This window comes from Bos mutus, chromosome 8 (assembly GCF_027580195.1).
Source record: "Bos mutus isolate GX-2022 chromosome 8, NWIPB_WYAK_1.1, whole genome shotgun sequence".
Lineage (NCBI taxonomy): Eukaryota > Metazoa > Chordata > Mammalia > Artiodactyla > Bovidae > Bos > Bos mutus.
Genome location: NC_091624.1, coordinates 86,477,013 through 86,490,402, shown reverse-complemented (window position 1 = coordinate 86,490,402; position 13,390 = coordinate 86,477,013). Strand labels below are relative to the sequence as shown.

General features: G+C 39.5%; 1 protein-coding gene across 2 annotated transcripts in view; it reads right to left on the bottom strand.

Moving 5' to 3' along the window:
• Positions 1–13,175, bottom strand: part of ADAMTSL1 (ADAMTS like 1) — a 495,660-nt gene extending 482,485 nt beyond the window's left edge. For both annotated transcript variants that reach the window (XM_005889557.2, XM_070375945.1), the window contains exon 1: positions 12,977–13,175. In XM_005889557.2, the coding sequence (XP_005889619.2) occupies positions 12,977–13,039 (63 nt within the window). In that variant the 5' untranslated portion in view covers positions 13,040–13,175. The remainder of the gene's footprint in view (positions 1–12,976) is intronic.
• Positions 13,176–13,390: the final 215 nt, after the last annotated feature.

The window sequence follows — 13,390 nt, the reverse complement described above, 5'->3', positions numbered from 1 at the left end:
AGCATCAGTCCTTCCAATAAATATTCAGGACTGATTTCCTTTAGGATGGACTGGTTGGATCTCCTTGCAGTCCAAGGGACTCTCAAGAGTCTTTTCCAATATCACAGTTCAAAAGCATCAATTCTTTGGCACTCAGCTTTTCTTATAGTCCAACTCTCACATCCATACGTGACTACTGGAAAAACCATAGCTTTGACTAGATGGACCTTTGTTGGCAAAGTAATGTCTCTGCTGTCTAGGTTGGTCATAGTTTTTCTCCCAAAGAGCAAGCATCTTTTAATTTAATGACTGCTGTCACCTTCTGCAGTGATTTTGGAGCCCCCCAAAATGGTCTCTCACTATTTCCATTGTTTCCCCATCTATTTCCCATGAAGTGATGGGACCAGATGCCATGATCTTAGTTTTCTGAATGTTGAGCTTTAAGCCAACTTTTTCACTCTCCTCTTTCACTTTCATCAAGAGGTTCTTTAGTTCCTCCCTTTCTTCCATAAGGGTAGTGTCATCTGCATATCTGAGGTTATTGATATTTTTCCTGGCAATCTTGATTCCAGCTTGTGCTTCATCCAGTCCAGCATTTTGCATGATGTACTCTGCATATAAGTTAAATAAGCAGGGACAATATACAGCCTTGACATACTCCTTTCCCAATTTGGAGCCAGTCTGTTGTTCCATGTCCAGTTCTAACTGTTGCTTCTTGACCTGCATACAGCTTTTTCAGAAGGGAGGTCAGGTGGTCTAGTATTCCCATCTCTTTAAGAATTTTCCACAGTTTATTGTGATCCACACAGTCAAAGGCTTTGGCATAGTCAATAAAGCAGAAGTAGATATTTTTCTGGAACTCTCTTGCTTTTTCTATGATCCAGTGGATGTTGGCAATTTGATCTCTGGTTCCTCTGCCTTTTCTAAATCCAGCTTGAACATGTGGAGGTTCATGGTTCGTGTCCCATTGAAGCCTGGCTTGGAGGATTTTGAGCATTACTTTGCTAGCATGTGAGATGAGTGCAATTGTGCAGTAGTTGAACATTTTTTGGCATTGACTTTCTTTGGGATTGGAATGAAAACTGACCTTTTCCAGTCCTGTGGCCACTGCTGAGTTTTCCAAATTTGCTGGCATACTGAGTGCAACACTTTAACAGCATCATCTTTCAGGATTTGAAATAGAAATTCCAGCTCAACTGGAATTCCATCACCTCTACTAGCTTTGTTAGTAGTGATGCTTCCTAAGAGCCACTTGACTTCGCATTCCAGGATATCTGGGTCTAGATGAGTGATCACACCATTGTGGTTATCTGGGTCATGAAGATCTTTTTGTATAGTTCAGTGTATTCTTGCCACCTCTTCTTAATATCTTTTGCTTCTGTTAGGTCCATACCATTTCTGTCCTTTATTGTACCTATCTTTGCATGAAATGTTTCCTTGGTATCTGTAATTGTCTTGAAGAGATCTCTAGCCTTTCCCATTCTATTGTTTTCCTTTATTTCTCTGCATTGATCACTGAGGAAGGTTTTCTTATCTCTCCTTGCTATTCTTTGGAATTCTAGATTAAATTGGATATATCTTTCCCTTTCTCCTTTGCCTTTCACTTCTCTTCTTATCTCAACTATTTTTAAGCCCTCCTCAGACAGCCATTTTGGCTTTTTTCATTTCTTTTTCTTGAGATGGTCTTTATCTCTGCCTCCTGTACAATGTCATGAACCTCTGTCCATAGCTCTTCAGGCACTCTGTCTATCAGATCTAATCCCTTGAATCGTAAGAGATTTGATTTAGGTCATACCTGAATGGTCTAGTGGTTTTCCCTACTTTCTTCAATTTAAGTCTAAATTTGGCAATTAGGAGTTCATGATCTGAGTGACAGTCAGCTCCCGGTCTTTGCAGAGGTACTAGAAAATCAGAACCCCTAATAACAGAGAGCTGAGAACATGCTGGGTGGTCACCAGGTGATGCTCAAAGATTTCTAAAGGTCTTTCACACTAATGGTTTCTACAGAGCAAGCTAAGCCTTTTGAGGAAAGAAGTCTATTGTCATTAGTGTCTATATACTGTGATTGGCCTTTTATTCACTTGAATGATGGGCTGGTATAAAGGTTTTCCTCCTTAAGCATATTTCTAAGATGGAAAAGACAGGTGTTTATGGATCACATAAACAAAGACAAAGCCATACACTCATTAAGTTTTGGTTTCAGTATGACTGAAAAAGAGGATTGCAGCAAAAAAAAAAAAAGGCGGGGGCAGAAGGCACAACTCAAGAAGTGACCTTAAATACACATTTTTAGAGTTTTAGAGTTTTTTTTTTTTTAACACATTCTTCTTGGGATCACTATAAATAATGAATTGATGTGTCTATTTCTTTAGACAGAGACTTCCTTACATCTGCTGCTGCCTGCTGCCAAGTCGCTTCAGTTGTGTCCGACTCTGTGCGACCCCATGGACTGCAGCCTTCCAGGCTTCTCCATCCCTGGGATTCTCCAGGCAAGAACACTGGAGTGGGTTGCCATTTCCTTCTCCATTCCTTACACCAGCAATAGTTAAATACACAGTTTAAAGAAAATAATACCACGACAGCAACATAAAACCAATGGAATGTACTGGCCAATTAATTCCTGTCCTCCTTCCCAATCTCAAATCCTTTCTGATACTACATGTAAGTAAATGCATCTTTAGAACCATGTCTGTTTTGCTCAAGACAATATACCCTGTGCCCAGCACAGTCAGGCATACACAGCAGGCTCTCAACGAATATAGTATTGTGCACTGAGGGATGGGAAGGAAGCTAAAACTTCTTGGAGACCTTCTATGTGCAAGGTCCCCCAAGAAGTTATTTTCACATATACATCACCATTGTGTATTTCACATTCACATTGTTCATTAATATGAAAAAAAAAAGATAAGTGAATCTTATTGATATTGGGTTGGCCAAAAAGTTCATTTGGGTTTTCTGTGAGATGATATGGAAAAACCTGAATGAAATTTTTGGCCAACCCAGTATGTTGTACAACTAGGGCAAGAAATAAACTTCAGTCCCCTCTTCTCACCAGGTCACCCCAACATATATAAACCAATAATAATCCACTCAAAATTATTTTCCATCAGCTTCATGGCTTCTTCGGCTTCTATTGCACCTCACATCTACTGAGGTGGCATTTCAACACCTCAACTTCTCTACCCAGGCTGGCTCAGCTAACTCATATGAAGGTCATCTAGCGTCATATGGTATAATAGAGAACGACCTCTTTCTCAAGGTCATCTACCGTCATATGGTAGAAAGAGAGTGACCTCTTTCTCAAAGGAGTATGGACTCAAAGGAAAGAGATCCAGATTTCAGGCTCTGGATTCTACCTACTAGGTGTTCCTGGCAAATAAGTCTCCAATCTCTTTGCAAATATTTATATTTTAAATTTAATTCTGTGAAATCAAAGGGCTGGAATAGGTGATTAATTCATTTATTCAAACAGCAGACTTACACTGAACACCTTGTGTATGTCAAACTCTTTGTCTCACACTAGGGATATAAAGATATCCAAGACATAATAAAACCAAAGTCCTGCCTTCAAAGAGATCCCAGTCAACTGAGGTCAAATTTTATGCTACCTCAAAAATTCTTTTTAACTTGAAAACACAATAAATCTATGTCCTGGGAATCCAAATGTCAGTTAAATTCACTCTGTAACAGTAATTTCAAAGCATGTTTGTTATCTTAGACTGGGTACAAGCCCCAAAGTAAAAGTAAAAATATATGTGGTACCTAGTCTCAATGCCAAATGGTTATAATAACTAGAATGGAAAAAAAAAAAAAAAAAGAAAACCAGACTATTTCTAAAAAAGCTTTCCTCTAAATCTCACTTCAGCACCTGAACAGTAGGAGTTCTTATTGTTTCCATTACCCTTTTTCACTTCTGGTTCTATCAATGAAGTACAATGTCTGAACAACACTCTGGTAGACTTCAAATGGCGGTGCAGGCTGAGAAATCAGACAACCTACCATACCTTACTTAAGGGAACAAAGTGAGGTATATTTATTTTATTGGACAGTTTGAATTTATTATAGGTTGCTCGTAATTTCCTGTCTCATTTCGTTAGCGCTCTTGGGATTTATGCCAGGATGTCTTAGGTTATCACACTCCTTCCCTCCTTCATTGCAACACTTATGCCAACAGACTGACTTGACTTAGAGAAAGTCCCCGGACAAAAATTGAAGGAGAAAATACCCAAAGGTTTAGTTGGAGAATGGCAGAAGCTTTGGGAAAAAATCTGAAAAAGCAATGAAGATGAAAATGGAAACTCTGTGAAAATTAATGTAGTGTAGAATTGGCGAACATACCACTGATGTCTTTAAACAAATAGAAGAAAGAACCCGCTTGTGAGGGTGCACCCAAATAATTCACAGGTGGTGAAACTATTAGAGCCCTGCAATTTCTTGCCTCAGAAGTGGAATAAATCTTCACAATTATAAATGGCATATGCTCACACATGACTTCTCTGCTATTCCCCTTCTCTGAACTATCCACCGCCCCCCTTCTATGCACGAGGCCTTTGGATTTTGTTGTAATCACCTTTTTTTAATAGGAACTTTAGATAAAAATCTAGGGAGCTAGGGAGATGCAACCTACTGTACTAATTGTACTTACAGAAATATAATTCCAAATGGAATATGCTTATTTTTGCCTGGATTTTGGTTACTATAAAATAAGCACAATGGAGTGTAAACTACATAAGAATGAAGTCTGTCATCATGATGCCCCAGTGATAGTGGGCAGATGACAACTCTTTAGATATTGGTCACACTTAATTATTGATCATTTTCACAATGATAAAAATTTACTTTGAGAGAAGTTTTTTTCCCAGGGAATTTATCTTAACTGACACTATTATGTGTGTACTGCTACACAAGTACATATTCTGAACTACAGAAATTGGACAAAAATTTTTTATGTTTGAAGTCAAATACTGACTGATCATATTCATAAGATGATACATTGATAATCTGTGGGAAGCCATTCACATCTAAGATAATACATTGATAATCTGTGGGAAGTCATAATTCACATTTACCCAGATGAGGGGATTAAACAGCCAGTGTCTAAGTAGGGATAGGAGTGCAAAATGAACCATCTTGAGGGGTAACTGAAAATCATTATATCCATAACAAAGCTTTTGCTTACAGAAGAGTTTAAAAAAACAAACAAACAAACAAACAAAAACCCTCTGACAACAGAATGTCCAACACACTACCAAGCTCCTCATTACAAGGACTGCCTTAAACTATCTTCCATGGAAACTGGCTCTGTGTTGGGCATATAGCTGATGATAGATTAGATTTTCACATGAATGAAAGTAACCACCTGAAAGCTTTATATTACTTTGGAGATGACAAAAACACTTCATCCAATGGTCTTTTTTCCTCTCACGGTGTCCTGGAGAGTTAGGTGGGATGGACTCTTTCATGACACTTGGACACTTTCTAGAAAAATATATCAAAGTAGGTTGAGACTAGGTGTACTCAAGAAGCGTGTTTCACTTTATGTTACTGTGTGAAACGGTTGTGTGTGTGTGTGTGAGGCTGTTCCCCTTTCGGTCCTCGTCTACTCCTTTATTTCCTGACCTCTCTCTTTGGAGCTACATCAGTCGTGCCTCAGTCTTTGCCTTCGCCTTGCATCTGTGAGAGTCGGTGTTCTTCAGGTTGTGTGATCCTGTTCTGTTCCATGAGATTACAACTGTTTACCGCAGTCGTGCCTTCCCCTCACCCCTTATTTCTTACTGCTCAACTCGCTCCTGTTTGAAGAAGGACATGGAGGGCTTTCCTGGTGGTCCAGTGGTTGGAATCTACCTGCCAGTGAAAGGGACACAGGTTCGGTCTCTGGACTGGGAAGCTCCCACATGCTGTGGAGCAGCAAAGCCCAGGAGCCACAACTACTGAGCCCGTGTTCGAGAGCCTGTGTGCTGTACCTACTGAAGCCTGAGTGCCGCGACTACTGAGCCCCACCCTAGAGCTTGTGCTCCACACAAGAGAAGTCACCACAAGGAGAAGCCCACATACTGCAGCAAAAGTAACCCCCACTTGTCGCAACAAGAGAAAGCCTGCATGCAGCGAGAAAGATCCAATGCAGCCAAAAATAATTAAATTAAAGAAAAAAGACATGGACCCATTTTCCTATTTTACCACATACCCTCAAGTATTTTAGAGCACTCTAAGTACATAATAAGTCACAAACCACACACATTAAACCACTATCAGGGTGATACGGCATCTCCTTATTTTAATTTTCCCATATAAAAAAACTGGAAAGTGATATTAGTACTATTTGTAAGCATGCATGCCATCTAAATATAAAGCATATGGTATTTAAGAAGGTTATCAATATAACAAACAAGACATTCCCCCAAATCTCAGTGTTTAAAACAACAAAGGTTTATTGTTTGCTCAAGGTTAAATGAACATTCACAAATGCAGTTCTGTGAGAGTGGCACTGCAGGGCTCTGCCACATGCAGTCATTCAGGGATGAGGCCTTACATTTGGTGCCTTTACTGTTTTCTAGAGTCTTGAAGCTTTTGCTTGATTCTCTGCATCCAGCAGGTGTATAAAGAGAGTTCTTACTTATTTGGAGGATTACGTGGATGACATCAGGCTGAGAAGTGCCATGTATCACTTCGAATGACATTCCATTGACTAGAACTCAATCATGATAGAACAACTAATTACAGACAAAGCTGGGAAAGAAAGTTTATCTTTGTGCCCAGCAGTAAAAAGAAATGAATTTTGGTGATTCCATAATATTATCTCTGCTGCTGCTAAGTCGCTTCAGTCATGGCCGACTCTGTGCGATCCCATAGATGGCAGCCCACCAGGCTCCCCCATCCCTGGGATTCTCCAGGCAAGAACACTGGAGTGGGTTGCCATTTCCTTCTCCAATGCATGAAAGTGAAAAGTGAAAGTGAAGTCGCTCAGTCGTGTCTGACTCTTAGCGACCCCATGGACTGCAGCCTACCAGGCTCCTCTGTCCATGGGATTTTCCAGGCAAGAGTACTGGAGTGGGGTGCCATTGCCTTCTCCATTATCTCTCCTACAATGAGCAACTATAACTACCTTCTGGTTTTATAAAACTGTGGCTAATGTGTCATTTTTTCCCTTGAGAACTAAATGGATTACAAAAAGATATGAAAGGTGCAAATTTCACTTTAACAACACTAAAAAGGACTGTCATTCAATTGCTTTTCATTGGGTGAAGAGAAAGAAAGCAAAATATTTAACTTCTCTTTTGAATGTATTAGGTTTATTGATTTGGTCTTACTAAAACCAGTATTGATGAAATTCCTCCCATGTGAAATGGACATTCACATGTTCCCCTTGCTACTTGTACTGTATGCTTTTCTCATATTTTCTTACCAAATTATTCTTATTCATCCATTTACTCACTCATTCAACAACATTTACTGAGACCAGGTATTCTGACAAAGGTAGGAGGAACAAGTCACTTCTGCTGTCATCCACAACTTTGTTGATGAAGATGGAAACATAAGTACAATATAAGAAGTCAATGACAGAAATAAATACAAGGAAGCACAAGACTAGAAGAAATTACATTTTAAAATACTGTTGAGAATACAGTGAGTTACGTATGCCTCTGACAAACAATTACTAAATGCTGACTATACATGGATGGAATTTAGGGTGGGGTAGTCAAACAAAAAATATAGAGGCTGGGATGAATTGAGAGAGTAGCATTGACATATATACACCACCCTGTATACAATAGGTAGCAAATGGGAAGCTGCTATAAAGCGCAGGAAGCTCAACTCGCCTTTCTCTAAAGCAATGGGATGAGGGGGTGTGGGAGGGAGGCTCAAGGGGGAGAGGATACACACACACACACACACATACACACACACATATACACACACATACTTATGGCTGATTCGCATTGTTGTACAGCAGAAATCAACACAATATTATAAATAAATCATCCTCCAATTAAAAAAAAAATACTCGAGAGAAACATTGGAATCTTCAACTTTAAAAAAGAAATTATGGTTTTTCTTCAAATGAAGATTACAGGGGTTTCTGAGATAAGATATATCTCTATGACTGGAAGAGAGACTCTTAACAAGTATAGGAAAATATTCTAATTGATTTATAAATACTGAGCTTCTGGAAATACAACAAACAAAAAGCCAGAGGTCACTGTTGGCTGCAGACTACTTCCATTGAGACACCTTCTTGACATGGCCAGAAGACTGCTCGACATGCTGGGTGCTCCCAGTTAGCTATTCGATGTAGTTTTTCATCTTGAAGTCTGGGAATTGGGGAGATTTAGTCATTTATTTTTGAACTCATGGAAAGAAGGGGTTGATAGCAACAGCTTACCCAGTTAACAGGCAGGCTCCCCACACAGCTGTGCTGGCCTATTTCAATTAGATCCTTTCGGACTGACATCACCTCTGCTATGCCTAAGCATAGTCCTAAGCTGCTCATGAGCTTGTCCTGCCAATCAAGCCAAAATTCAACCACATGGTATGGCTTTTATGATGCTGACAGAAGATGAACTTGTCTCACTCTGGTGAAAACACAAAGTTTGAAGCCAGCTCTCCAGATGAAGAAAATCAGTACAAACAGCAAGACTTTCAAACTGGAGTTAGACACATTTTCCTGTGATTATCTCAACATGCTTCACCAGTAGGTTATACTCAAGGAATGCTCTCACTCAAGAAAATGCTATGGTCCTCTAGCTATGAAGAGGTTACTTCCGAGTCACTCTACTCAGGAGACCGCAAGAAACAATAGAACGTGCACAATGAGAGAAGGGCAGAAAGAAACTTATTGCCAGTGAGACTTGGAGCCTGAAATAGACAAAATAAAAGCAGAGCTGTCAGTTCACCAAAGAAACTGGACAACATATATGAAGTTAGGAAACCCTGAATATATTGAGAATCAGGGATAACTGTATGAGTCTCTCTGTATCCTTTGCTCTCTGAATTTAGTTCATAAACAGTTATGATGCCTGTACTATCCAAGATATTCTAGTAGGTATTGTAGGAGATGCAGAAATTCACAGGACACTGTATTTTTTTCTGAAAGAGTTTAAAATTATATTTTGATTAAGCCATAATAAAGGGGAGAACCAAAATAGCAGACCATGTCTCATGCAAACATAAATCCTGTGCAAAATGTGCCAACAAAATGGGCTTAAAAATGAATAGCAAGAACAGGGGTTATCTACACTTCACTGATTAAAACTACATATACCCTGATTTTAATTTTGTTTTAAAGATATAAGAATGAACTCTGTACACTCCTAAGCTTGAGTAATTGCCTCTCCCATGGTCTAGAGATTCACTTTCCATTTTACCCACACATATATGTAAAGAAGAATCAACATATAGGTAAAGAGTATTCAACGTTCTGATGAATGCACAAATACATTTATTTATTCATTCTCTCTCTTTCAAAAGTCTTTAAAATATCTGCAGTCTTTCAAGGAAAACCTTGCCTGGAGTAAAATGATTCTTTCTTAGTTCACTAGTGACTACTATTGGACACACTTCCCTCAACTTATATGAAGCTCTAGAACTGGTTCACATGAAAATAATAATGGAGACTGGAAAGTGGCTCTGAAACAGATTGAAATGCTAAAACAGGAGAAAACAAAAATGAAGCTGACTATGTCTAGATAAGAAATAGCTCAAAAACATGAAGTAAATAATGTTTAAAGAAACACCTCGTTACATTCTCCAGGTTACTTGAAATATCCTTGAGTTTGATGTAAGGACAATGTAGGCATCAGAGTAAGTAATAGATGTAAATAGTTATAGAAAGGTGCTTGTGCATGCATGCACACACACATACACACTATTGGAGCAGGCCACAGTCTGCTATAAATAAGGGACTTAACATTCATTCCACAAGCTAATGGTGCTATCACCATCCAAGATAGATCCACTTAGATAATAGTGGAGGAGAGTGCCAGACCGACCGAAGGGAATGGGCTATTGTGTTTGACTAGTTTCCATGTATAAATTAGTACAGAGAAAAAAAAGAAATTCAACAGAAAAACACATGTACTTTATTATAATTCTGAGTGTTACCCTTGCAACTCCCACAATAGCAGGCGAAACAGCTTAAAACCACTTAAAAGAAACAAAAAGCAAATGCAAATTTGATTAAATGCCTTTCTGACAAGAAGAGATTTGACTTCAAGTCTGGATGGACACATATGTCAATGGCCGGTCATGGTTTTCCCCCACATTCCTTTTGAACTAAACAATTGGGACAAAGGAGGGAGCAGGGAAAAGGGGAGCAGGGTGGGGAGATGGGGAACGTGGGGTTTTGTGGCTTAATTTAACCTGAATGTCAGAATAAAATGCCTTGCCCAGTACTACTGTCCTACTGTGTGCATAGTACAATAGCAGTTTATGATGTCTGAGCTTTGCATGCAAAGTGAGTGGTAACCAAAGATAGATATAAAAGACACAGGGACTTCATTGTGTTTTGAAGTAGAAACTGGGTTTTGCCACTAAACAGACTATTTTCCATTAAGTAAAAAGTGAGCTTTAAAAATTGCTTAAATTAATTCTAAGATTAGACAGACTCTTAAAACGTATCAAACAGTTATAAGAAAAATAAGCCACCCAGTTCCATTTCTAGATCCTGACTGAAGGTTGAGCTGAAAATGTCACACTTCCGGTTCAACTCCTGATCACATTTCAGGTCACTTTCTCTTGGGCCAGTAGCTTACTTTTGCCTCCAAAGCTACATGGGACAGTGAACGAGCAAGTGTGACAAGTGCTCATAATGTTGCACACATCTTTAGTGGCCAAGATGAAGCAAAAAGCCTATATACATCCATTAAAGACTAGAGACCGACCTATGTCTTTGCTTCCATCACTATTAAACATTTTGTGACCATAGTACAAACCAAACAAGTCATTTTCTCTCCATTATTTCCCCTTTGAGTTCAAATATAAGCTTGCTTCCTTATCTGCAGAATGGGTTTAACAATGCCTTATTTGCAAGATTATTGTGAGAATTCACTGTAATGCTTTTCAAACAACTGACCTTGTGTTTGACACATTCAGACACACAATATATGGCAGGTACTACTAACACTGTTACTCTATACAGGGATATATCTTGGCACTCACCAGACAGTTCTTTCTTTTCTGGCCTAACTTTCAGAATCCCAATTGATTTAAATATAGGCATAAAACAAGCCTGGGTTTTATTTCCTTTTATCCTCACAGTATAATTATTGTAATTTAAACCAAAGATGTTGTATGTTGCAAATCTGAAATAAGCAAATGCTCCTGTTTATCCACGTAAGTGTCATTATACGCTCAAACACATATATGAATATTAAAAATATCAAAGAGAAATATACTGCACTTACCAAGTGGGCAGTGAAAACAATCTATCCTGAATAGGCAAGTTTTTCCAAAGTATAATGAGATCATACCTCTATACGAAGATATCAAAAAAGTACTGTGTACTGGTAATTTTGCTTCATGATGTAATTAAATGGGAAAATAACCCATGCTTTCAAAAATTCACAAAGAAGGAAAGACGAGGCAAACTAATGGTGTGTATATAAGTAACACGTCCCATATGGAAAAAATGAGACACCTTTCATAAATTGCTTGCCCCACTAGTCATAAAGCACACCTAAGCATTCTGCTTTTTATATTCCTCAGAACAGCCCCAAACTTACAGTCCATTCATGCTTAAAATTCAGTTTGCCTTTACATTTCTATGAGCACTTGAAAATATATTTCTGTATTTACAGCTTTTGCAACGTAGCATTATGACTTCTTGGCTATAATGATGCAAATAAGAAGTGGGAATGTTAACATATTTAATCACTGTCTGATGAGCTGATGAGCCTTCCTGGAGTTTTAAAATTTATGCTAAATAGCTTGCTTCCCTCCTTCAAAATTACAGTGCAGATCAAATTTTTCAGAGTCTAATCAGAACAAACATTCCTTCATCTTCGATGAATCAATGTGACCTATACATGTGGTGTGTTACAATTTCCCCCTTTTCCCTTCTTGCCTGGTTACCTTCTGAGGAAGGGCTGGCTCTCCAGAAATGTGACAGGGAGAGCTACAATCACGTTTGTTTGGATTCGGTGTGTGCAAATTTTGGAATCAAACCTTCAGATGAGGTTTACAAAGCTGCCTGCCCAGAACACTCTGGTTTAAAAAAATGTGCATTGCTATTAATATTTTGAGTGTAGATTTTTTTTGGACAGTAAAGGTTCATTTTCTGCCCATAAAACCAAGTATGAGTCACAACGGAACATTTACTTCTAGTCAAAAATGCAGTGTGTGCTGACGTTCCAGAGCAGAGCATCTTATCACTGTGACTATGGAAAGCAGCCGAAACTAAAGTCAGCATTTTCTTCTTCAAAAGAAGATCTGAGATCAAAAACCATAACCCTCAATTCATAAATACTAGCATTAACTTGTATCCATAGATGACTTGCCATAATTATGAACTATAATCTGGGTTGGCCACAGAGGGGCTTTCCTTCCCTCTTTTACCTGGTTCCTTAGCACATGTGCACAGAGGAAGGAGGACTCATAACAGGCAGTGGAGGAAAGCCCCTCACAGCCCATCCTTCAGAAAAATTACAGGAACACCACAGTGAATGAGTTGGATTTCAGGACGTCTGTTACCTAAATTCCAAGCATGCACACCACCATTTATACAGCCCTCAGCACACAAACTCCATGCAGTAGATCCCAAAGTTTAAGTCTCAGTATCCTATATACCTCTAGCTATTCCCACACAGTCTTGTAGACTTTTGTTTGGGAAAGTTGGGGTTAGCTTTCTGCAAAAAGTTTTCATTTTTTTAAAGCCATGTAAATTACTTTACCTGGCATTTGAAGAGAAAGATACAGTCACACACACTCACACACGTCCACATCACCCCAACAGCACCCAGACTAAATGGCCACTAAGGATGTATTGAAACGAAAAGGCGTTTACCAGGAGCAGGAAAGCCAGCAAGAGGAACGGTGTGCCAGGAGTTGCCCGACGGCAGCATTCCATGCTTGGATTCTTGCCGGAATCCGAATCGGACACTGAATAAGCTGCAAAGTGCTCCTCTGCTTGCTGTCACATCCAGGACTGGTGCTTACACTCCAGCCCTGCCTATCAGCTTCCATCAGACCCGCTCATATTTCCTGACCAAGGGGTGGGTGGGTGGGTGGATGGGTGGGGGGTAAGCTGAATGGAATCTCTCTCGGAGCAGGCAGCCAGCCAATCAGGCTCCTGCTAATCAGACATGCTGAATAACAAAGCCGAGGGGACAGAGAAAGTGTAACAGTGCGAGCGAGAAGGTGGAGGGGGGGCGGGGGGGTGCCCGCCGGGGACGGGGGAAAGGGCGAAAAAGAAAGGAGC